We start from the raw sequence: 24299 nt of genomic DNA on the forward strand, positions 1-24299 counted from the left end.
AACTTTTCCTGAAACTCAGTGGTGTGCTGGAGCTGGCTCATATTAGCTCATGAGAGGCAACTGTGCATCTCTTCCTGACTCTGTACCTAGTGACATTGCAATGGCCGTTTGAAATGGGCTATGGTGGGAGTATTTGGCAAACAAATCAGGGCACCCCTACCCTCCTGCCAGAGAACTGATTGTTAAACGTGTATTAGTGCTCACCTCTGATTGTCCCCTTCGGCTCTGCTTTAGCACCACTGGTCACAGTGGAGTTTAGTTTTGCAGAATGACTGGGCACAATACTGACGTGATAATGCCTAGCACTGCTTATTTAACCATTTTAGGGCCTGGCTCCCATCCCTCTCTAAATTCATTGAATATCATCTGTGTCAGTTCTGTGCTTTTTTACAATCTCTTGTCTAAGTCATACAACAGCCCTATGAGATCTTCAACACCCATTTTATAGAGGGGGACATGGAGGTCCAAAAAGGATATTTGCTCTAGACTGTGTAGTTCAAATGCACAGTCACGATTTGAACCCAGCTCTTAGCCAACCCCAAACCCCCAAATCTGAGCTTGTCATCACCACACCAGAGTGCCTGATTGACAGTGGCCTTCTTTATAGGCTACCTGTCAACTGAATGAATTACTTACTGGCTCTTCCCTGGTGATAAGGAAAGAAAATGAGACCACCTCTACCTCACTGCCTCCATTCCCACAGCTGGGGTAGGAGAGAGTGTGCGTGCGCCAGGGGGATGGGGCAAATGGACACACAGGCTGCCACAGTTTTTGAGTCTGTTTTCTCATCTGCAAGACAGGAGCAGAACAGTGCCTTGCCAGAGATTGAAAAGGGGTAATGCACACAGAGCCCCCAGCATAGCATCTATCACAGAGCCTGCCCTTGACAAATAGAGTGTTCCTGTTAGCATCATTGTCATTGCTTGTAGGGAGTTTTTTGAGGTTGTACATGGCTGGCTACTTTTTAGTTTTTATTTTATTTTTTGAGACAGAGTTTCTCTCTGTCACCCAGGTTGGAGTGCAGTGGCGCAATCTCAGCTCACTGCAACCTCTGCCTCCTGGGTTCAAGCGATTCTTGTGCCTCAGCCTCCCAAAGTGCTGGTGTGGGCCACCACTCCCGGCTCTTTTTACCTTTTAAAAATTACTTACTGAAGTCGAATATACATAGAGAAAAGTATAGGTATCCTAAGTGTACAGATTGCTGAATTTTCACATACCAAATGCTAAATGCATGTGTGTAACCAGCACCCAGATCAAGAAACAGAAAGTGATCAGCTCCCTAGAAGTTACCTTCCCCCTTCCTTCCAGTGCCCACCCCCACCAAGGATGTCTAACAGCTTGGATTAGCATCACCTGCTTTTTTGGGACCTTGCTATAAATGGAATGACACTGTATGAACTACAGTACCTGGTTTCTTTTCTTTTCTCTTTTTTCTTTTCTCTCTCTTTTTTTTTTTTTTTTTTTTGAGACAGAGTCTTGCTCCACTGCTCAGGCTGGAGTGCAGTGGCGCAATCTCGACTCACTGCAACCTCTGCCTCCTGGGTTCAAGCAATTCTCCTGTCTCAGTCTCCCAAGTAGCTGGGATTACAGGTGCCTGCCACCACACTTGGCTGATTTTTGTATTTTTCATAGAGACAGGGTTTCACCATGTTGGCCTGGCTGGTCTCGAACTCCTGGCCTCAGGTGATCCACCTGCTTCAGCCTCCCAAAGTGCTGAGATTACAGGCATGTATCTGGTTTCTTTCTCTCACTGTTATGTTTGAGAAATTGCTCCAGGCTGTGGCATGTCCACTCTCACTGCTGTATAGTATTCCTCTGTGTGGACATGCCACTATTTATTCATGCTATTATTGATGGGCACATGGAGGTTGTTTCCAGCTTGGGGCTTTTAAAAAGAGCAATTTTCAGATAGTAGGCAATTCTCAGGAAAGAATATTTATGGGTAGGAGGTGTGGGACAGAGTGAGCTTTGAAGTCTGTCATCCTAAATCCACTATTTTCTATGTAGTTCAAATGAGCAGCTCTTATCTTTAAAGGCAGACAGATTCATGTCTTTGGGTTCCTGCCCCTAAAAAGCTGTGGATCAAATCACCTCCTGCATTCCGAATCTCTCATGGTGTCTTGTACAGATGAAGTGTGAGGAACTGTTAGGAAAGATGCAGAGGGAGGAGTGCTGGCTTTAATCTGGTCCTGGGGCAACCATAGGCAACCAACTTTCTCTTCCTCTCTGAAATGGGGGTCTGATAGGGAAATGTGGCAGTTCTGTGAGAGTGCCCGGGTATAAGAAAAGTTTGCTAAACCTTATTGTTGACTATGAATCAGACTGAGACACTGAGCTCAGTGGGGTTAGCTGTAAAGCTCAGCACCCTGTGCTAACCCAGATGACTTCTTAGGGACACTGACATCTGCATAGCAGCAAAGCCACGTTGGAGGTCTGGTTTTGTGGACACAGAGGTTAAAGTAGCAGCTACAGTTTAGTCTGGCAAGTTCCACAAGAATGCCCTGTCACTTCCCCGGAATGTGGGCTTCATCTCTTATTATTTTTAGGGATGCTGTCCATCCCCTTGGATGCATGCTCCATGCTTTGGCAGAGCCTGTTCTCTCACATCACAACTCTCAAACTCATCTGTGAGTGATGAGCTGAGTGTCCTGCAGCTCTAGGAAGTCATATCTTAGATTAAAAAACAAAACTCCAAGGAAGGAACAGCAGCATGGACGACATGGAGAGGCAAGAAGCACTGATGATCAGGTCCCGTCGTCACCACCAATGAGCCGGGTGATCCTGGTTAAGCCCCTACACCTTTCTAAACAACTTTTCTCTCCATCCTCTTGTTTCCATCCCAGGTACTTCCTGGCTCACATCTCGTCTTCTCTCACCAGCACTATTACAGGAGGCTCGGAAAGGCCTCCTTGCTGTTAGAGTTGTTTTTCTAAGGCACAGGTCTCATCACATCACTTTTTGGTTTACAGTGTCCATGATTTTCCTTCAGGCTAAGCATCTAATTCAGGACACCAGGGCCTTCATTCTCTGGTCTCCTTCCTGCCTTTCCAGCTGCTCCCAGGACACATATTTACATTCTAGCCAGGTAGAGATCTCTCCTCTGTGAGACTGGTGGTCCCCAGCCTCTCTGCAGGCTCCTCTTGCCTCCTGGAATGCCCTTCCATCCTTGTCCATCTGACAAGCTCATTATTGCTCATCTAAAAATGCTCATACTTGACCAGTCTGGCCAACATGGTGAAACCTCATCTCTACTAAAAATACAAAAATCAGCCAGGAGTGATGGCATATGTCTGTAGTCCTAGCTACTCGGGAGGCTGAGGCAGGAGAATCGCTTGAATCCAGGAGGCGGAGGTTGCAGTGAGTCAAGATGGCGCCACTGCACTCCAGCCTGAGTGAAAGAGCAAGACTCTGTCTTAAAAAAATAAAAAATTTAAAAAAAATAAAAATGTTCATACCCTTTCATCCATTAATTCTGTACTTGAAAACTTTACTCAAAGGAGAGAAACATAAAATATGGAAATAGTTTTATGCTCAAAGATGTTCACTGTAGAATTATTTATATTGGTGCTGAATTAGCAATATCCTAAGTGTCTAACATCAGGGCAATAAATAAATAAACTATGGTCAATCACAAAATAGAATATCACAGAACTATTAAAAATGATGACAGTAAAGCTGGCTGTTAGAGCATAATTTTCAAAAAGTTAAAAACATGATTCTCATACAAATATACAGTGAATACATGGCAAAGATTTATTTAATTTGTTATTGAGGAAGTCAGCAGGGTGGCAGAGCTAGTTTTATAAAGACCAGAAAAAAATATGTAGTCACAGGAAAAAAATTACTGAAATCAGATTACTAAATCAAATACAAAACTGGCTAAAACCCTACAAGGCAGTAAACTCTAACCTTTGGGATATTTTCAGTCAAATAGAAATCATTTTTGTCTTTACTGGAAAGAGTCATTTATAAATTATCAGCCTTCTATAAGTTAATATGAATTTGAATTCATATTCATATTCAAATTCACAGAATTTGGGCCCTGGAGGGATAGGCAGGCCTGCAGATCAGTGCTTCTCAAATTTTATTGTGTGTAAGAATCACAGGAGGAACTCTGTTAAAATGTAGATTCTGAATTAGAGTCTAGAGTGGGGCCTGAGAGCCTAGATTTCAAATAATCTCCCCTATGATGCTGATGCTGCTGGTCCGTGGACCACACTTTGAGTAGAAAGCGGCGAGGGGATGCTCCAGTATGACACTGAAAGGATACGTAATCATTTTTTCACCTGATTGCCAAATTTTAGAGACTTTTGAAAACATAACAATAATGTGGGAAAATGATGTTTATTATGCTAAGTTAAAAAATCAGAAGACGCTGGCTCACGCCTATAATCCCAGCACTCTGGGAGGCCAGGGTGGGAGGGTTGCTTGAGCCTAGGAGTTCAAGATGAGCCTGGGTAACATAGTGAGACCTTGTCTCTACAAAAACACAGAAATTAGCTGACCATGGTGGCGTGCACCTGTCATCCCAGCTACTTGGGAGGCTGAGGCAGGAGGATCATTTGAGCATGGGATATCGAGGCTGCAGTGAGTGGTAACTGTGCCACTGCACTCCAGCCTGGGTGACAGAGCAAGACCTGGTCTAAACTAAACTAAACTAAACAAATAAAATAAAATAAATAGGTTGGGTGTGGTGGATCACACCTGTAATTCCAGCACTTTGGGAGGCCAAGGAGGGTGAATCACTTGAGGCCAGGAGTTCAAGCCAGCCTGGCCAACATGGTGAAACCCCCCATCTCTACAAAATACACAAAAATTAGCCATGTGTGGTGGTGCATGCCTGTAATCCCAGCTTCTTGGGAGGCTGAGGCAGAGAATCACTTGAATCTAGGAGGTGAAGGCTGCAGTGAGCTGAGATTGTGCCACTGCACTCCAGTCTGAGCGACACAGCGAGACTGTTTCAAAAAAAAAATTAAAAAATAAAAAATGATATTATCTAAAACATGGAAGACTTCAGCTTTGCAGAAATATAGTAGGAATTCTTTAAAGTAAATAGATGTGTTTTGATATTATGAATATTATTTCTCTTTTCTACTTTTTACTATTTTTTAAATTGAGCATTTTAAAGGCAAGTAAAACCACTTTATTTTTTTAAAGGACAGACTCTGCTCCAATATTGCCTTTCCCAAGAAGTCTGCCTTGCTCCCCATCTTCAGCAGAATTAATCATTCTCTGAGCTCTTGGAAACATAGTAATTTTCAACCTACTGTAGCATCCCAATGTATGTAAGTGGAGCTTCTTAGGTAGGCAGCTAGAACCCAGCTTACTCAGCCCCCATTTGTTTTTATTTTTTGGAGACAGGGTCTCACTCTATTGCTTAGACTGGAGTGAAGTGGCACAATCTTGGCTTACTATAGCCTCAATCTTCTGGGCTGAAGTGATTCTCCCACCTCAGCCTCCCAAGTAGCTGGGACTACAGGCACACACCACCACACCCAACTAATTATTATTATTATTTTTTTGTAGAGATAGGATTTTGCCATGTTGCCCAGGTTGGTCTTGAACTTCTGGGCTGAAGTTATCTGTGTGCCTCAGCCTCCCAAAGTTCTGGGATTACAGGTGTGAGCCACTGCACATGGCCCAGCCCCTCTTTCTAAGCCCTGTTCCTCCCTAACCTGGTCTCAGCGGCCCCTAAACCAACTCAAGGGAACCCATGGCTCCAACAAAACAGAGTTTTAAAACCACAGTTGGATACTTCATAGTCCCAGTTCTAGGTACTTCTCACTCTCTAAGGTAATGATGAATCTTCCTGTCTATGGACTCCAGTAAACTGAATTTGTATACAATAAAGACGTAAATGCATGCATTCCTGTTACCTGAACCAAGGTATTGATTCATTATATGATTCATGAATATATAAATTAATACATTCAACATCATTTCTGCTATAAAATCAGATGAAGTGTGAACACGACTTAGTCTGCAACAAAAGAGATGGTAGGATTTGAAGCTGGAGTCTCTGAGTGTGATTATTTTCCCTCTCCTTCAAAAATATACTTGCAAATGTTGCATGTTACATCCTTTGGGGGAGTCCTGGCCATCCATCCATCCATCCATCTGCCCATCCACCACCTGTCAATCTGTCCATCTACTCTGTTTGTCCGTCCGTCCGTCTGTCCATCCATCCATCCATCCATCCATCCATCCATCCATCCATCCATCCATCCAACAAATGTGTTTGTAGTATCTTCTATGTGCTAGACATTGTGGAAATTCATTGATGAATAAAACAGGCAGTCTTTGCCCTCACAGTGCTTCCAGCTTCTAGAGACTACTAACCAATTAGACAAATAAATGCACCATTATAACCGTGAAAGTGCTACAAAGGAGAAGTTCATGATGATAAAAGATCCTCATGATAGAGGCATGGGACTGAACAGAGTTCCCCGAGGAGCCATTTGAGCTGAAGGTGAAAGGACAAGCAGAAGTTAACCAGCTAAACAAGGGAGGGAAGATCATTCCAAGGAAAGGGAACATGATGTGCAACCCCCCTTTGGCATGAGTGAATTTGGCAAGGGTGAGACACTGCCATCAGCCAGTGGACTGGAGCCAACAGGATGAACAAGAAGCCACAGGAAGATGTTCATGATATGCTTGGACAGACAGGAGCTGGAGGCCGCAGTAAGATCTCCATGCTTTACCTTAAGAGGAATGGGAAGCCACTGGAAGTTTTGAGCAGGGAAGTGATGTGATTTGCATTTTGCAAAGTACACTGCAAAATGAATCTAGATCAGAAGAGATAACTGCATGTGGGAGTACAAGGAAAAAGCAGCCCCCGTGAGAGGGTTGCAGGGGAAATGGTTTCACCAGGTTAGATCCATGGTTTCAATAAGAGAGAAAGTGGTGTGAAAGGAGAAGACTGACTGAGAAGTCTGCTGGTTTTGGGGGAGTGGCTGTGAGGGTCATAGCACGCTGAGCTGGGGAAGGCAGGAGCTCTGGCCAGTGAAGGGATGGTTGATGGCCTGGTGCGGACCCTGGCTGGAGGGCTCACACACTGGATGCTGACCAACAAAACAGACAAAAATGAGGAGTATGAGGATCTGTCTCAAGGTGGCCTCTGAGGAAGGCAAACAGGCCTTCGAGGCAGGTCCAGACACTGGCACCCTGCCTGCTGCTGTACAGTTTAATGCACCTGAGGTTGGCAAGCTGGTGTCAGGGAGTGGCCAGAAGCCAGCTTCCAGTTTGAGGCAGTGGGTGAACCTAAATCACACTATTTGATTCACTTCTGTGTTTCTGGAAACTTTCATGTTCTGATCAATGCAAATATGCCTACTGTAACAGCTGGCAATGCCCATGTCTCCACAAGGCCTGAGAATATGACCACAATGGCTGTACATCTCGCCCAGGCTTCTGCTGGATGGAGAGCTTCTAGAGATGGGGGACAGCTCGGTCAATATCATCCAAGAGGAGGTTCAACTCCAGACCTAGACCAGCTAAAGATCAATGACAAGGGCAATATGCTCTCTGCTGTCAACATCACACACTTGTCTCAACAGAAGGAAGGAATTTATGTAAAATAAGAAGTGGAAAGAGAAGAACATCTGTGACAGTGAGATGACATTTCCACCTGCTTCTGATTCCATCTAATAGCCAGTGGAGGTATGGGGGAGAGAGGAGGGAGACAGGGTGGTTGGGGCTGGAAGAAATGTTTTCAGCAGAACCATGCCTCAGATGGCTCTCAGAACTCAGCCTAGAAAGCAAGCCAGTTCAGAGGCACAGGGAGACTTACAGAGGTGACATAAATGAACAAAAAATAAACTGTGCATTTGGCAAGAGTGGCACTGTAAGTGTGTGCTGTGATGAACACAGATATTAAACATGCCCTGTGCCTGCCAGGTGTCACGTTTCCGAAATCCCTTGCTCTGTCAGAATTTGCAGAGGAATGAGCTGGGCTCTGCTAATTTCTGTTATTGGTAACAGATCACATTTGTAGAGTACTTACGATGCGCCAGGCACCATGTTGAGAGGTTTCCGATCTACTACTCCCCATAATCCTCACATTGCTCTTTAGAGAGAGAGGAGATGGAGCTCATTTACCTGAAGCGATGGAGAATTTTCCCCTTGACTGCACATCTGTGCATCTGGTTAAGGATCAGAACACAATGGGAAGAGTTCCAAAGCCAACTGACCACCAAATAGTCTGAGCATGATGTGCTCCTGAGGCCCTTAGAGCCAAGGGTCACTCCTAAAACAGAAGATCAGCTGTCTACCACCCAGGAATGCGATTCATCCCACCTGCTCTGTGTGTGGGCTCTGGGCTACGGGACAGCACAAGCCAGAGAGGCAAGGGGTCAAGGGAGACTCAGGGCTCGCCAACAGGCAGAGCTGTGGCCAGAACTGGCTCTTTCACTGACCAGCTGTGGGACATCCGGCAGGCTTCTTCACTCCCAGAGCCTTCATTTCGTCAACAGAAAATGGAAGTCATAGTGCCTAGTTCACAGGGGCAATGTCAGAGTCACAGGAGGTAATTTTAGCACATGCCCAGCACTTCACAGGAACTGGGCAGATTCGACCACACCTCACACAATGAGGTCTTTCATCTTAAGGGGACAGAGACACACACACTGAGCAGAGCACCCAGGCTTCAAGTGGAGAACATTTCCATCTGTGGCCAAGACTCGGTTCTCTGCCCAGATCCTCTCAGGTCCCCTCTCTTGCTTCGGCCTGCACAGCCCCCAAGTTTTTCATGCCTTCACTTCTAGAGGCTGCCTTACTTTTAGAGGGTAAAGTGCCTTGGGGTTACTACCTCTGGAGCAGCCCCAACCAATGACTGGCAGATACAGGAGTGTGAGAGCCCAGCTCCCCTGCTTCCAGGTAGGACCAACTCCGAGGTCAGGATCAGGATGAGGCTAAGATGGTCCCTGAAATCTCACTCTTGCTTCCCTTCTCCTCTTTCCTATCCTGTCCCATTTATTTCCAGTCTCATTAGGAGCACCTCTCTAACTAAACTAGTTACATGATGCCCTCATTTCAGGGTCTGCTTCTTGAGAATCCAGCCCAAGATACCATCTGACTTCATCTTGAATGCCTGATCCTCCTTGTCCACGTGGGAAATTCCTTCAATACTTGTTCAGGGGTCACTCCTTCTGTGAAGCCTGTCTTGACCTCTTTAGTACAGATACTCTGGGCACATATGCATACAGTGCTGCAGGGGTGTGTGTGTGTGTGCACGTGTGTGTATATGTGTGTTGACCTGTTTGGGGCTGTGGAAGTCTTGAGGGTAAAAATTTCATTTTGTTCATAGTTATTGGGGGTATAACTAGTCTCTAGTGAAAGCCTCTGATGAACTGGGTAACCTTCTGAAAACACAACTTTCCATAGCAGTGGCTTCTTTAGGGCCCAGGGGTCCAGTGAGCGGGTACGGAAGCCACCAGGAGGGAGTTCCAGGAACCTAACCCCTGAGTCAACCAAAGCACATTTCAATTTAGAAATGGGTTCTGTCGCCTAAAAATAATGATGATGATGATAATCATGATGATGACTGGAAACTCTGATTTAGAGTAAACTGACCAGGACTTGAGGATTTGGGGAGAAAAAGGCTCATTTTTCATGTGGTTCATCTCCTTGGCCATCTCTTTATGCAATGACAGCCACTATCAACAGAGTGCCCCTGTGGATGTGCCGTGCAAGAGGCTTTGCATCGAGATGACACTGGATCCCTCCCAGTCCTCCAGGATACGCATTCCTTACATGTGACGGGCACCGGTCACTGCACCTTCAATGAAATAGACATACTGTCCACTTGCTCTGTCTCCTCTGCCACCCTGACCTCTTGCCAGGTGATAGTCACAGCCTTCTAACCAGCTCCTTATTTCCACCCTTGCCCCTACAACCCACCATCCACACAATGGCCTCTCATTTTTAAAGAACATACATTGGATCATGCCATTCCCTGCTCCAAACAGAAGCTTTCAATGGCTTTCCTTTGTAACGGCCCAGGGGTGTTACCTGGGGTGGACCCTGCCTAGGTCCACCGTGGTTCTCTTCACTGCTCACCAGCTTCCTGCTACCTGGTTTTTCTGTGCCTTGAAGAGGCCAAGCCTTCTGGGGCTCCATACAACTCTCCTCCCCAACTGGGACACTCTTCCTCACGCTTGGCAAGTGAATTCCTTCTCATCCGCCAGTCTCAGCTTCCCTGGAGAAACATCCCTCGACCCCCAATCTAAAGCAGGCTACTCCCTGGAGACTAACCTCAACTAGAAATAGAATCCTTGTTTGCGTCCTTGCTGACTGCTGCCTCCTCGGCCAACTCCGGGAGGGCAGGCCAGGGATCATGTCTCCTTTGTTACCCATCGAGTCTCCAGTGCCTAGCACAGTGCCTGGCTCTTAGCAAGCCCTCAATAAATATTCATCATACAAATAAGCAAATGATGACCATTAGAAAATACGACTCATGTGTTTGGCAAACTATACCGAGAGTTTTCTCAATTCTTGATGGTCAGAGCTTAATTCTCACATGTGGGGAGGTGGGTGAGAAGAACTGCCCACCACCCACTACTGATGGCATACGTTGGGGTGGTGTTGACCCTTCAACAACCCTCCTCTTCATCCTACATCTCAGCATAATGTGAGGTTCAAGGGGGAAAGATTATATTGTCATATGGAACGTGATTGTAACTATAATTGGTCACATAAAGGATAAATAACAAGTCACAGTCTATTTCATGACAGTAAAAGCGGTAAACTTTGCCTCTAGAAGCAGTACACCAAAGGAATGGTAAGTGGCATTTTTTTGGAGTAATCTTGCTGGCCGTGTCGAAAGATGCCTCTCTGGTTGAGATACCAGGCTTGTATCTTTGGTGGGGAGTGTTAGGGAGTGGTGTGAAAGGGCAAGTCACATGTGGGCAGGACTGCAGAGGTGCTGTGCCATCCTAAGCAGCAGCTGTGCACCAGCCCTTCTTCTAGGAGCTTCATGCTGGCATCACTGAACCTTCTCAGCAACTCCAGGAAGTAGAAAGGTTTCTGCCTGACTCCAGAGCACAAGGTGAAGAGAAGCTAGGGACAGCTGTATCCAGTGTCCAGGACACCATGCCAGACCTCCTGCGCCTGGACATAGCCTATAGCCCTCAGGTTTCCGGATCCCTCTGATTTTCGGTCTGGTTTTCCAGTCTTCCAGTGCAATTCCGAGCACTTCCACTGGATAGCCTTCGAATCCATTCTGATTGTGCTGAAATGCGACAGAGCCAGTCTTTCCGGCTGGCACCGAAGACCTCAGTCTGGTGCACGCTCCACATGGCAGCCGCTTACGGACTCATCTGTGGACTTACAAGTTGATCATGTATTCTGCTATTTGAAAATATCAAGAAAATAGCAAGAATTCTTGCACGCTTCTCATACAGGAGTTTGAGAAGACGGGAGTTTGAGGGGATGTCTTGCAGTAACAGAGCTGATTCCATAAAGTCTTGATTTGCCTTGGGGGAGTTCCTGGCCTCAGATGATGGGGTCCTTTCCTCTTCTGTGGACCTCAGTAACCAATTCAGGGATCAGAGGAAGCGCCTTCACCCCTCAACATCATCTGATACCTTTTTATGGCTGCATGAAGAGAGATGAACATCTCCAGAGCCTACTCATTTTCTTTCTGAAGGCCTTCTCAGAGATAAATTCCTTTTCTTTCTGCAGGCCAGATTTCCAGGGCATGATTAACTACATTTCTCCGGTTCTTCATCTTTAGAGTTTCTGTGGGCCTCAAACAACACTTTCTGAATTTTCCCCTCTCACCCCCTACTCACTCCCTGAAAGGTAAATAGAGTTAGGTTGAAGATGTAATTCAACATGTACTTGGCACCTCGCAACCAGCACTTTGATTCTGCAGTCATGCCGGTCTCACGTGGCATTCTCAGGTTTGGGTCTGTACAGAGCCAGGTCCGGCGGTGGCTGATCCTAGACATATGCTAACACGCTCCCTGAGAAAGGCCCTGGAGCCAGTCATTAGTGAACTAGGCGGAGCCTCAAGAATCTATGCCATATTTCTAGTTATTCACCCAAATGCTCTGTAAAGCACAACTTGAACCATGGCATAAAAATAAAAGATATAAAGAATCATAGGACACGTGTGCACGCTCTGGGCGCCCCGGAGGTTTCCTGCGCCAGTGTTCCCATGTGTGGTGTAAACCTGAGGGCCTTATGTTATGAGGAGATGGGGGCTGCGGTGACTCACAGGATCAGGCATTTCAACCTAGAGAACCCAGCAGAATGGGAAATCAGCAAGATGAAGCCCTCTCCCGCTCCCAGGCAGTCCTCTACCAACAGCCTCCTGTGACAGCAGATTAGTCTCTACCCAGAAGGGAGAGACTGCTCGTAAAGGGGACAAGCTGCTGTCATTTCTAAAAGACGTGTATGTTGATTCCAAAGATCCCGTGTCTTCCGCGCAGGTAAAAGCTTCTGAAACAACACGTCAAGAGCCAAAGGAATTCAGACTGCTGAAAGGCCATCACTTCGGTATGATAAATATTAAGAGCATTCCCAAAGGCAAAATTTCCACTGTAGAAGCATTGACACTTCTCAATAATCATAAATTTTTTCCAGAAACATGGACTGCTGAGAAAATAGCACAAGAATACCATTTAGAACAGAAAGATGTGAATTTCCTTCTTAAATATTTTGTTACTTTTGAAGTCAAAATCTTCCCTCCTGAAGACAAGCAAGCAATACAATCAAATGAAGAAAATCACAAAAATTTCCTATGTGTACTCCTCATCCCTCATCCTGTATATTTTCTCATTTTTGGCATATTAAATTATGTTAATTACCAAGTGTTTAATGCTCTCATTGTGAGAGCATACTTTTTTTTTTTTTTTTTTGAGACAGAGTCTTGCTCAGTTGCCTAGGCTGGAGTGCAGTGGCACAAACTCAGCTCACTGCAAGCTCCACCTTCTGGGTTCATGCCATTCTCCTGCCTCAGCCTCCCAAGTAGTGGGGACTACAGGCGCCTGCCACCACGCTCGGCTAATTTTTTTTTTTTTGTATTTTTTAGTAGAGATGGGGTTTCATCATGTTAGCCAGAGTGGTCTCGATCTCCTGACCTCGTGATCTGCCCGCGTTGGCCTCCCAAAGTGCTAGGATTACAGGCGTGAGCCACCGCGCCAGGTCGAGAGCATACTCTTAATATTTATTGAGCTCCCAGACTTTTCAAGATTGCCATAGAATGTATTTTGTTTTCTTTTAATTTGCTTTAGGCATATTTCATATGTACATGTCAGCATGTCTAATCAGCACATCTGTACTTTTATTATAAGTAAAAGAGTTAATTTGTTATTTTAGGCACATCATACCAACTCTTAAATTGGTCATATGACCCCTTGGGAAGTGTCCTGAATCCCTTATTTAAGTTTTACTTTCCAAGTTAGGTGTTTAGTTCATTCTTCATATGTGATAGTGAAAGTAAAAGCTTTCCTGACTTGTAAGACTGACGTTTTCTTGTTAGGGAAAGACACTCGACAGCATGGTAGACCAACAGTATTTCCCAAATAAAGGCACACAGGAGAAAATAACAAATCAATAGAATCTAATTAAAATTACTACCCCGGGAATAAGAAGTATTGAGTATTTTATTTTGAATTGGTTTTAAGTATGGAATAATCATCTTTACAGCTATAAAAAAAATTAGTGATGTTTACAAAATGTTGGGAATTTCTGCTTTGACAAACAAATAGGTAAGTCCTGTGGCCTTCAGAGAGGCAGGCAGCAGTAGAAACTTTCAAAAAAGTAACATTTCTCTGGATTTAACATGGAAATAGAAAAAATTAAATATTAAATAAAAAAACCATGGTAAATGAAATTTGGTGATTATATATAGTTTCAGATGTTAACGCTAGTTGAGAGAAGAGAGAAAAAATATCAAGTAGAAGCAGAGGACAGGATCATTGGAAGGGACCTGAGAAATTGCCCCTTCATCCATTTTAGCACACTTTTTAGAGTGGCATGTACCAATACTAGGATCTTGAGTGAGAGGGTGTGAGTTTAGCTCTGCCTAATATATTACTGCTTGTGGGATCTTTGGGAGACTGTATCCTCTTTGAGATTGAATTTCTTCTATAAAATGAGCATAATACTACTTTACTTAAATTTAAGGGTCATCATGAAGATAAATGAAACAGTAAAGGACTACAAAGGACCAAGCAAATATGAATTATTTTTTGCAGTGGAGAAACAAGCACCTGGTGAGAATATATGACCTAAGGTTCTATAGTTTATGACCTAACCAGGCCCAGAAAGCAGTTTTTCAAATCCTAGTAGTGTGTTTTTTCTGTTGTGCCAAAAAACAGCACACCTCAGAGAAGGAAAAAAGTGTGAATTGTGGGTATATTGGGGTTATCAGTGTGCTTCTAAGGGAAGACAGACATCACTACTTCCCAGAGATGCCCCGGAATGATAGAGAAGATACTGAAGAATTCAACGTGATGATGGAATGAGGCATTTGTAGTAATGCTGAGAACAGAAAAATGGACTAAGTGGAAAATTTGTACACATGTCTTTGAATATAGATTTGTTATGTGAACAAACTACCTCGTTTATTTTTAGTTCAATACAATAATTGTTTTAAGAAAACGTGAAATAACTACTCAATATAAAATGTACTTTAAAACTCCTGTTTAAAAAAAATCACAGGAAAATTGCTTGATTTCTCAATCAGTTAAATTTACCACCATGCACACGTTATATGGTTAAAAATCTGATTGTTTTCCTCTCCACTCACACCCTGCTGGATGCCAATATAAGTACATTTCCTGTTCCTTCCAAGGCCATAACAATTTGGTGCCTAATCTAAAATCTTTGAAACTTTGCCTGATTTAAATTTGGTGGCGAGCCTTTATGGAAATTCCCCTTCAGACTGATGGTTGACAGAGGGCCAGGCATTCAGAAGAATCACGCAGGGAAGAACGTGTTTGTTCTAAAAAGGCAAACCTTCCTACTCAGAAAAGATTTTTTTTTTTTTTCCTGCCAGGAAAATTGAGAACAACAGATTGTAGAACTTCACTGTAGCTCATGGACTGAAAAGGCAAAGTCATGGAAAGGAGGGAAAAGGGGCATTGTGGGATTCTCATGTGTGTTAATTTTTTCTTGGAATGCTAAAAAAAACCTCAGCCTCTTCCCAAGAACTCTTGATAATGAAAATATCACCATAGTGCTCAAAATTGGAACAGTAATTAATGGAAGTGATATTTTGGGGAAGTACAGATAACTCGGAATCCAACGAGATGTTAAGCAACATTTTCCTGGATCCCACAGTCTAGTCCTATAATGGAAGGCAATATGCCCAGTACTTTTTTTTTTTCCATCTACACAAGGGATTCCACACATAGAAAACCTGTTAGGTATTTCCATTAGCTTCTACTTATTAACACTGTGGTTTACCAGAACATTCTAAACCTCTCATGTTGGGCATGTATTTAATGCTATAAAACTGTTAAGCCAGAACTATGACAATGAGCAGGGAACCACTTTCCTCTTTCACTTCCCAGGTGGAGGTCTGAATTAGCAGTTAAATTGCCAGAAGGCAGGGAAGAAAAGGGAAACGCCAACTCCAAATATAGGACCTTCCAGAAAAACTGACCGTAAGTAGTAAGTGACCCAGCATCAATCCATTTGGTTTCTATTATTAAAATTAGTACCTGGCCTGAGCCGACAGGTAGAGGCTGCAGTGAGCCATGATTGCACCACTGCACTCCATCCTGGATGACAAAGCAAGACCCTGTCTCCAACAAACAAACAAACGAACAAAAATAGTGCTTGGACAACTTCTCTTGTGGGTAGAGCATAAAAGTCTACATGGAACACTTGTTCCTCTCACTGAGTAGGGAATGCCCACCCCTCACTCATTCAGGAATTCATATTCATCCCAGGCTCACTGATGTTATCACCTCTTACTCACTAAAAATGGGCAGGACTGAAGTTTTACTGAGGTCCCTAAGCATCATTATTATTATTGTTTTTTTTTTTTTGTTTCTTTGTGTTTTGAGACGGAGTTTCACTCTGTCGCCCAGGTTGGAGCGCAGTGGCACAATCTCGGCTCACTGCAACCTCCACCTCCTGGTTTCAAGTGATTCTCCAGCCTCAGTTCCTGAGTAGCTAGGTTTACAAGAGCCCATCACCACGGCCAGCTAATTTATATATTTTTTAGTAGAGACAGGGTTTCACCATGTTGGCCAGGCTGGTCTTGAACTCCTGATCTCAGGTGATCTGCCTGCCTCGGCCCAGCATTTATTTTCCATATGAACCCTTCGCAACCAGGGTCTTGTAAGAGTGGTCTTTGGTTTGATCCCCATTCTGACATTTCGACATGTGGTGTCTCCACTGTTGTCAGAGAGTAAGTTAACGACAGTTTCTAAGCACATAATCATTATAAACTTGTCAGTTCTGTAAATGTGTCACAGCAACACTGACTCTTGTAAGAAAGGGTAAGTCGCCCTTGAGAGAAGGTAAATTCCACAGAAGGGGATGCAGAAAGGTAGGATCATTGCATAGCTCACTGGCAAAAGAAGTGCATCGGCTGCTGTCTCCTCCTTTACTCCCCTGGGATCTGAGTGTGGGCGTCAAATACAGGATGAACCCCCTCTCAACCCCCCTGCTCCTGCAAGAACAACAATCAAAGGCAATAAAATTCCAAGGCCACAGCTCCCCTCCAGCCTCTCCCACACCTCCACAATAAGCCTCGTGGTTTGCCACATCCTCCCGTGTCTCGGAGGCCTTGGTGCCAACTGCACTTTATGGAGGAGAAGGGGGTGGTAAATACAGGAGTAAAGCGCAGTTACTAGGTCTTGGCAATTTGGGTGTAATCTCTTTAAGTCATTCAAACAACTTGTTTTTAAAACACCCAATGTTTGCCTGGAAACCCAGTGTTTTGGGAGGCTGAGGCAGGAGGATTGCTTGAGGCCAGGAGTTTGAGACCAGCCTGCGCAACATCGTGGGACCCTATCTTGACAAAAATATTTTAAAAGAAATGAAAAATTAGGCATGGTAATGTGCCTGTAGTCCTAGCTACTCTGGAGGCTAAGATGAGAGAATCCCTTGAGGCCAGGTATTCAAGGCTACAGGGAGCTATGACTATGCCACTGCACCCAGCCTGCGTGACAGAGTGAGATCCTGTCTCTTAAAAACCAAACCAAACCAAAAACACAGTATTTACCCATGGAGTAATGTGATGGGTAAGGCAGATGTGGTCTGCCTTAGGAAAGGTCTAAGAAAGATATAAATAGTCCTGGCTCCACAGTGGAAATCCAACCCTGTTGAGGCGGGGGTACTTCCAGACCATTTCCAGACAATCATAGCAGGAAACGTTCACATAATGATGGCATCCTAAAGGACAATGCTATCACAAGAACAAACCACAGAAGTTCTCCAGGGGGGCCTGGAAGCCACGGCAGGCATAGTCTCGGGTCTGCCACAAACCCAACATCTTGGCTTAGAGACTGTCTTGACCCTCAAATTCCAGCTCCAGGTCTCCAAGTCACCCAGCTTCCCTTGCCCTCTGACGAGGGCTGTCCTGGGGTGGCTGACTCACCGTCACCTCTTCTGGGTTCCCATGAGCTATTTCCACCACCCTTAGGGCAGGATCCACCTTCACCTTGGCGCGGGACATGAACTGGATGACAGATGAACTGTCCTGTGGAAGAAACAGCACAACTTACTCAAAGATTTTTCTATGATAATAGCTGGGCCTTGAGAGGGACTGGGCAGAACTGAAATTCCATGATTCCATGTAGCCCAGACAAAAATTTTATCATTGAACTAGATACCTCTCCATCCCAGGCACCCACATAAACACAGACTTCCAGGGTTTCTCTTGAGAATTCTTTGCAGCTCATGGTGGATGCTGGGAAATGATGGCGTTTGCTGGGAAATGATGGAGTAATCAACACATGCAAGCTGTGTGCTGTGGTTTCCAAGCAGTAAGAGTCAGATATTTGGATATTGCTATTGACATGTTCACAGAGAGTTGAGGATAAATAAAACTGCTTAATTGTGTACAGCAAATCGAGGCCTGGCATTCCACAAAAGGCATCTGATCTACATTTTATAGGCATCTTCCTGCCTTGACCACAACCCTCAAACCCTTCATATGAGTTGCTTTTAACTCTTTCTTTGCTCTTAAATGAAGTTGTTTGGGAATCAAAACCATTTAACATTGAAAGAGGGTGCCTGATGGAGAGATGGGGAAGGGGGAAATATCTGGCTTATAAATTAAGGAGAAAGGGGCAGGGGTATAAGGGAGCACATCTAAGACTCAGGAATCACCCCCCAGCCAGAGGCAGGCAGAGGCCTTCCTGTGGGCTCAGATTCAAAGCCACTGATCCAGATAACCAGAAAATGGCACCAAAGCAGGGATGGAGAATGAATTTGGAAGAAGACAGGGACTGGCAAAACTGTGGCCTGGTGAGGACCCAGAACCTCAAGCCAGTGGGACAAGTTGATCGTGAAGCAGAAGGGAAGCCTGGCTTCTGTTGTGGAAACAGATAGCAGAGAACTAGTGCATTCAACATTCTACCTGCGGGGCAGCAGGGACTCCACAGGCAAGGTGTCTTGTGGTGTCCCCACCTACATCTACCCAGCTTGCCTGTCATGCAAGGAGCTCACACTCAGATGCCACCTTTGGCTAAACTCTCAAAGAACAGGAAGGTAGAGGACTCCACAGAAAACAGTTCCAAGGGTACCCTTTGCCCATCTCTGCCAATGAAACCACAAAGACCTTCCTGGGGCACAGAGGTACCCCAGTCTGTATATGTGACTTGGGAGTTATACATCAATTATCATTCTTTTCTTAAAACAACCATAAAACACATTTTAAATGCTTTTGGGAAGCTTGTCATTCAAAAGAGTTACTCCAGTTAACTCACTTTAAGCAAGCAATAATTTTAAGCAACATATAATCTTTTACCAATTTAACAGTTTTATAAAGGTGGGGGTTTTATGTGTCAGGATATGCTGTATTTTCAATTTGGAATAATAATAATAATAATCTTGGGCCAGACACGATGGTTAAGGCCTGTAACCCCAGCACTTTGAGAGGCTGAAGTGGGAGGATCACTTGAGGCTAGGAGGTCAAGATCAGCCTGGGGAATATCCTATCTCTACCAAAAATTTTTAAAAAAATTAATCTGGTATGGTAGCATGTGCCTGCAGTCCTAGCTGAGGATTAGCTGAGGCAGGAAGATCACTTGAGCCCAGGAGTTTGAGGCTGCAGTGAGCTATGATTGCACCACTGTACTCCCATCTGGGTGAAAGAGCGAGATCCCGTCTCTAAAAATATTTTTTTAATAAAAAAATTAAATAAAAATAACCTTGGATGTTAATAACGATGATGATGATGATGATGATGATGATAACTGCCAATGTTACAGGCCAAGCAGACAAGGAGTCTGGCACAGGATGGGCCCCCACGGTTGTAGAATCAGTGAAAAAAGCTTTACGGACTGGAAGAACACTTCGAAAGAAATCCGAATCCTACGGTGATTTTAAAAGTCAGATCCTACATTTCAAATGAAAACTTGTTAAGGTCAAAACAGTAAAACCTCAAATTCCCTTGTCTGGGACCAGATCTTGAGGTCAAAAGGAAAATAAACACGACCGTAGGCCCAGGCAAAACCACAAGGCTGGCACTGCTCCACATCCTTCAGGAGGCCTGGAGCCATGTGGGCTCAACTCCCCCAGGGAGGCTGTAGCTGGCTTCGGGGTGACTGAAGCTCCAGCAGCAGCTGGGGCCCCATCTGGCTTCCAGGTCAACTTTGTTCTAAGCTTTTCTTTGCACCTGGAAATGCTCCTCGTTTCTGCTGAAAGGGCACATGGAGAATGAGCCTTGAAGGCTTCATATGACACCCTACAGCTTTCAGTTCTCTTGCCTGGGGCTGTACTGGCCTGGCTGGCCCATAGGGACAATAGTCACTGGGACATGTTCCTTGGCAAAGGGTCACCACCAGCTACCGGGACAGAAATGCAGAAGAACCAGGCTGCAGAGCTGTGCATGGTTAAGCGCAAATAACTGAAGTGCAAGAAGCAGTTATCTGGGTTGAGGATAAAGGAAACATCGGAGTGGCTTACAGCCACCAGTGCTGTCACCAGGGCTCTGTGGACAGTGGCAAGTATTGCACAGGCAATAAAACTGTCTGCAACACCATTTGTGAAGAATACAAATGGGACAGGTAAGTATGCAGAGGCATAGCCCTCCAGCCTGGCCTGGGGACACATTTCAGGAAGGTACTTCCCTAGATGTGGGGTTTCCAGGCTCACTTCTGGAATCAGAGGATGGCCAGTGGTGCTCTAAGTCATGCCTGGTCCTCCAACACTGTCCTTTATAAAGGGAGAGGTACAAAGGGAGAAGAAAGCACTGCGGTGTGAGCCCAAATTGCCCCAAACCAGTTTCCCTCCAGAGCAAACCAGAGAAACCAGAACTATGCACAGCTCTCTTCGGGTGTGTGAGGGCTGTAACAGCTACAGATTAAAATGGAAAAACATCCCCTGATGCCTGCATCCTCTCAGGTCAGTGTGTTACCTCTGTGCCTATTCCACAGAATGACTTTTCTAAGGCTATTCATTTACACGCGGATAGGTTTGTACAGATTAACACAGTTAGTCTTTCTAAAGAAAAATAATTGGAATCTCTGTGACTAACATGCATATTTAGTTTTATCTTCACATGTAATTATTTTTACAGCATCTTGTTGGAAGTGGCTTCTCAGCAGCTCTCATCTTAAAATAAATCATAGGAAATTTGTATGATTCTTCAAGAGCCACCAATGCACTGGTTGAGGTGTTTTTTAATGAACCACCTGTGATATACTCATAATAGCAAAGTGACCTGTGGTTCAAAAGTTGGACTAAAACAAAGTGTCATTTAAACTAGGACTCATGGGTCAAATCTGGCCCTCTGCCTGTTTTTATAAAGTTTTACTGGATCACAGCCATGCCCATTTATTTGTTTATGGCTGCTTTCACAATACAATGGCAGAGTTGAACAGTTGCGAGAGTCTGTAGGGCCTGCAAAGCCTGAAATATTTACTACTGGCCCTTTACAGAAAAGGTTAGCCCACCTTCATCCAAAGCGAGGTCCCTAGACCTGCAGGACTGGCATCACCTGGGTGCTTGTGGCAACTGGAGAACCTCAGACTCCACCCCAAAGGAGTCTGTGTTTGAACAAGATCTCCAGGTGATTCTGATGCAAGCTAAAGCATGAGAAACTTAAATGTGCAAACAAAATCCCTGGGGAATGTGTTAAAATGAAGATGCTGATTTATTAAGTCTGCGGTGGAGCCCAGGATTCTGCATTTCTAACAAACTCTCAGGTGATGCTGATGCTGCTGGTCCTCAGACCACACTTTGAGTAGCAAGGGTCTGGTATTTTACCCTGGCATTGTCTACCAGCAGAATTACCAATGGCACTTGCTGGAAAAGTTTCAAAAGGGGCAGCCAGACTATTACTAAACAGTTAAACAACAACAACAGCAACTACAACAACAGATGTTGGTGAGGATGCAAAGAAAAGGGAACACTTATACACTGTTAATGGGAAGGTAAATTAGTACAATCAAAAAAGCAGTATGGAGATTTCTCAAAGAACTAAAAATAGAACTGCCATTCCATCTAGCAATCACACTAATGGGTATATACTCAAAGGGAAAGAAATATTCTATAAAAAAATACCTGCACTGGTAAGTTTATTGCAGTACTATTCACAATAGCAAAGATAGGGAATCAACTTCAGTGTCCATCAATGGATGACTGGTTATAGAAAATGTGCATATATATACACACACACTATGGAATACTACTCAGCCATAACAAAGAATTAAATTATGTCTTTTGCAGTAACATGGATGGAAATGGAGTTCATTACCCTAAGTGAACTAACTCAAAAATAGTCAAATACCGCATGTTGTCACTTATAAGTGGGAGCTAAGTAATGGGTACCCATAGGCATAAACAGTAGAATTAATAGACATTGGAGACTCCAAAATGTGGGAAGGGGGTGAAGGTTGAAAAGTTACCTATTGGGTACCATGTTCACTACTCTGGTGATGGGTACACTAAAAGCCCAGATTTCACCACTACACAATACATTCATGTAAGAAATCTGCACTTGTACCCCCGAAGTACATAAAAATAAATACAGAGTCTCTTGTAGACAGCCAAAAGGGGGGGCAGCCGGAGCGTCATGAGGACACCAAATCAAATGTTTTCCCTTTTTTCCCCAAAATCAGATGTCAACAATTCAAATGCTTCTAAATTTATCCTTCAAGTGCGGTTCCTTAGGGCTTACCTTTTTCAGTATTTCTGTGTTCAGCAGCATGTAAATGTCTATAGTACGACTTTCTTCTTTAGCAAGAGCACTAAAGTTACAGTGTGCTGTTAGGCAAGAAATTCCTGGTTTTTCACAGTCCTGAGAAGAAAAGTCAGAAAATTTTCCAATGGAATTAAGAACAAAGACAAATCCACAACAATGTATAGAGTAGTGGGTTCCATGAACTTGGTGACTGAGGCAATTCCAGGCAGAGGAAATCCATAAGAAGATGCAATCATTTTTTCTTGCCACCAGAGGGCATTCAAGGGATTTCCCACCGGATGGGAACCAGAGCATGCCTTTAAGTCAAGCAACTGGGAGAAAACAGCTCACTAGTTAATCCTACCAAGAATTCGATGAATTCACAAAGAGAAATATATATATACACACACACACACACACACACACACACACATATATATATATTTTATATATATATATTTTATATATATATTTTTTAAAACCACACACTTAAATTTTGCATTCTGAAAGCATTCTTATGAGTTTTGAACACAGACACATGTCCTACATTGTGTAATTTCCACCTGTGCAGTGGCAAATATACTTTCATGCCTATTTATTAGGTAGGGTAAATGAGAGGGCTTAGAGGTCATGTGACTCTTGCTCAAGGAAACACAAAAGTTACAATAGAGATGTAAATCCCGGCTGGACACGGTGGCTTATTCTTGTAATCCCAGCACTTTGGGAGGCTGAGGTAGGGGAGTCACCTGAGATCAGGAGTTCAAGACCAGTTTGGCCAATGGTGAAACCCTGTCTCTACTAAAAATACAAAAATTAGCCAGGAGTGGTGGCGGGCGCCTGTAGTCCCAGCTACTGGGGAGGCTGAAACAGGAGAATTGCATGAACCCTAGAGGTGGAGGCTGCAGTGAGCCAAGATCATGCCACTGCACTCCAGTCTGGATGACAGAGCAAGACTCCATCTCAAAACAAACAAGCAAAAAACCAAAAACATAAATCCCAAATTTAAGGTATAAAAGTTTTCTTTTTTATATGATAGGTTCCAAAATGCATATACATACCTTGATAATGTTTCATCTATAGGGCAAAATTTTCAGCCAGAGTCATAACTATAAAATCACTAGGTATCACTACATCTAACAATCTAAGGGCTTTAAACAATAAATGTATCATCCTCACTATGTAAGTTAAAAAAAAAAAAAAATCCCAGCCTTTCAAGTGGCAGTCATCCTTCTCAACAGGAGAAAAGAATGAGAAAGGAAATGATAAAGGTGAGATGTGCCAGGGCTGAAATAAGGAGCTTAGAGAAATGTAACCAAAGATAATAAAAAGTAGGCTTTGGAAAAGCACTGTCATTCCATCTTCAATATCTTCACGTTTTAAAAATGGAGGTATAACAAATATAGTAAACAGAACAAATCTGAAGTGTATGTCTTTATAATTTTTTTTTTTTTTTTGAGACGGAGTCTTGCTCTGTCACCCAGGCTGGAGTACAGTGGCACTACCTTGGCTCACTGCAACCTCTGCCTCCCTGATTCAAGCTATTCTCCTGCTTCAGCCTCCTGAGCAGCTGGGATTACAGGCGCCCACCACACCCAGCAAATTTTTGTATTTTTAGTAGAGACAGGATTTCAACATGTTGGCCAGGCTGGTTTCAAACTCCTGACCTCAGGTGATCCACCCCCTCAGCCTCCCAAAGTGCTGGGATTACAGGCGTGAGCCACCGCTCCTGGCCTGTCTTTATAAATTTTTACATGTGTTTATACCTGGAGGACCACCACCCTGATTAGGGTGTAGGACATTTCCAGCATCTAAGCAGGCTCCCTCATGCCCCATCCCATCCATATTCCTCTGAAAGTAACCACTTTCCTGACCTCTATCATCATGATTAGTTTTTGCTATTTCTGAACTTTGTACAAGTGAAATATTACAATATGTGGCTTTTGTCTCTAGCTTCTTCCACTCAATATATTCTATCTGTGAGATTCAT

General features: G+C 44.0%; 1 protein-coding gene and 1 pseudogene across 3 annotated transcripts in view; one reads left to right on the forward strand and one right to left on the reverse strand.

The window, feature by feature from the left end:
- ITGA9 (integrin subunit alpha 9) overlaps positions 1-24299 on the reverse strand; it is a 384455-nt gene that overhangs the window by 21697 nt on the left and 338459 nt on the right. For all 3 annotated transcript variants that reach the window (XM_007971773.3, XM_007971776.3, XM_037988454.2), the window contains exons 25-26: positions 22310-22429; positions 17561-17662 (exon numbers count right to left, since the gene is read on the reverse strand). In XM_007971773.3, the coding sequence (XP_007969964.3) occupies positions 17561-17662; positions 22310-22429 (222 nt within the window). The remainder of the gene's footprint in view (positions 1-17560; positions 17663-22309; positions 22430-24299) is intronic.
- On the forward strand, positions 4029-17550 carry LOC119620739 (NADH dehydrogenase [ubiquinone] 1 alpha subcomplex assembly factor 4 pseudogene; annotated as a pseudogene).

The sequence above is a fragment of the Chlorocebus sabaeus genome, chromosome 15, assembly GCF_047675955.1.
Source record: "Chlorocebus sabaeus isolate Y175 chromosome 15, mChlSab1.0.hap1, whole genome shotgun sequence".
In the NCBI taxonomy this organism is placed as follows: domain Eukaryota; kingdom Metazoa; phylum Chordata; class Mammalia; order Primates; family Cercopithecidae; genus Chlorocebus; species Chlorocebus sabaeus.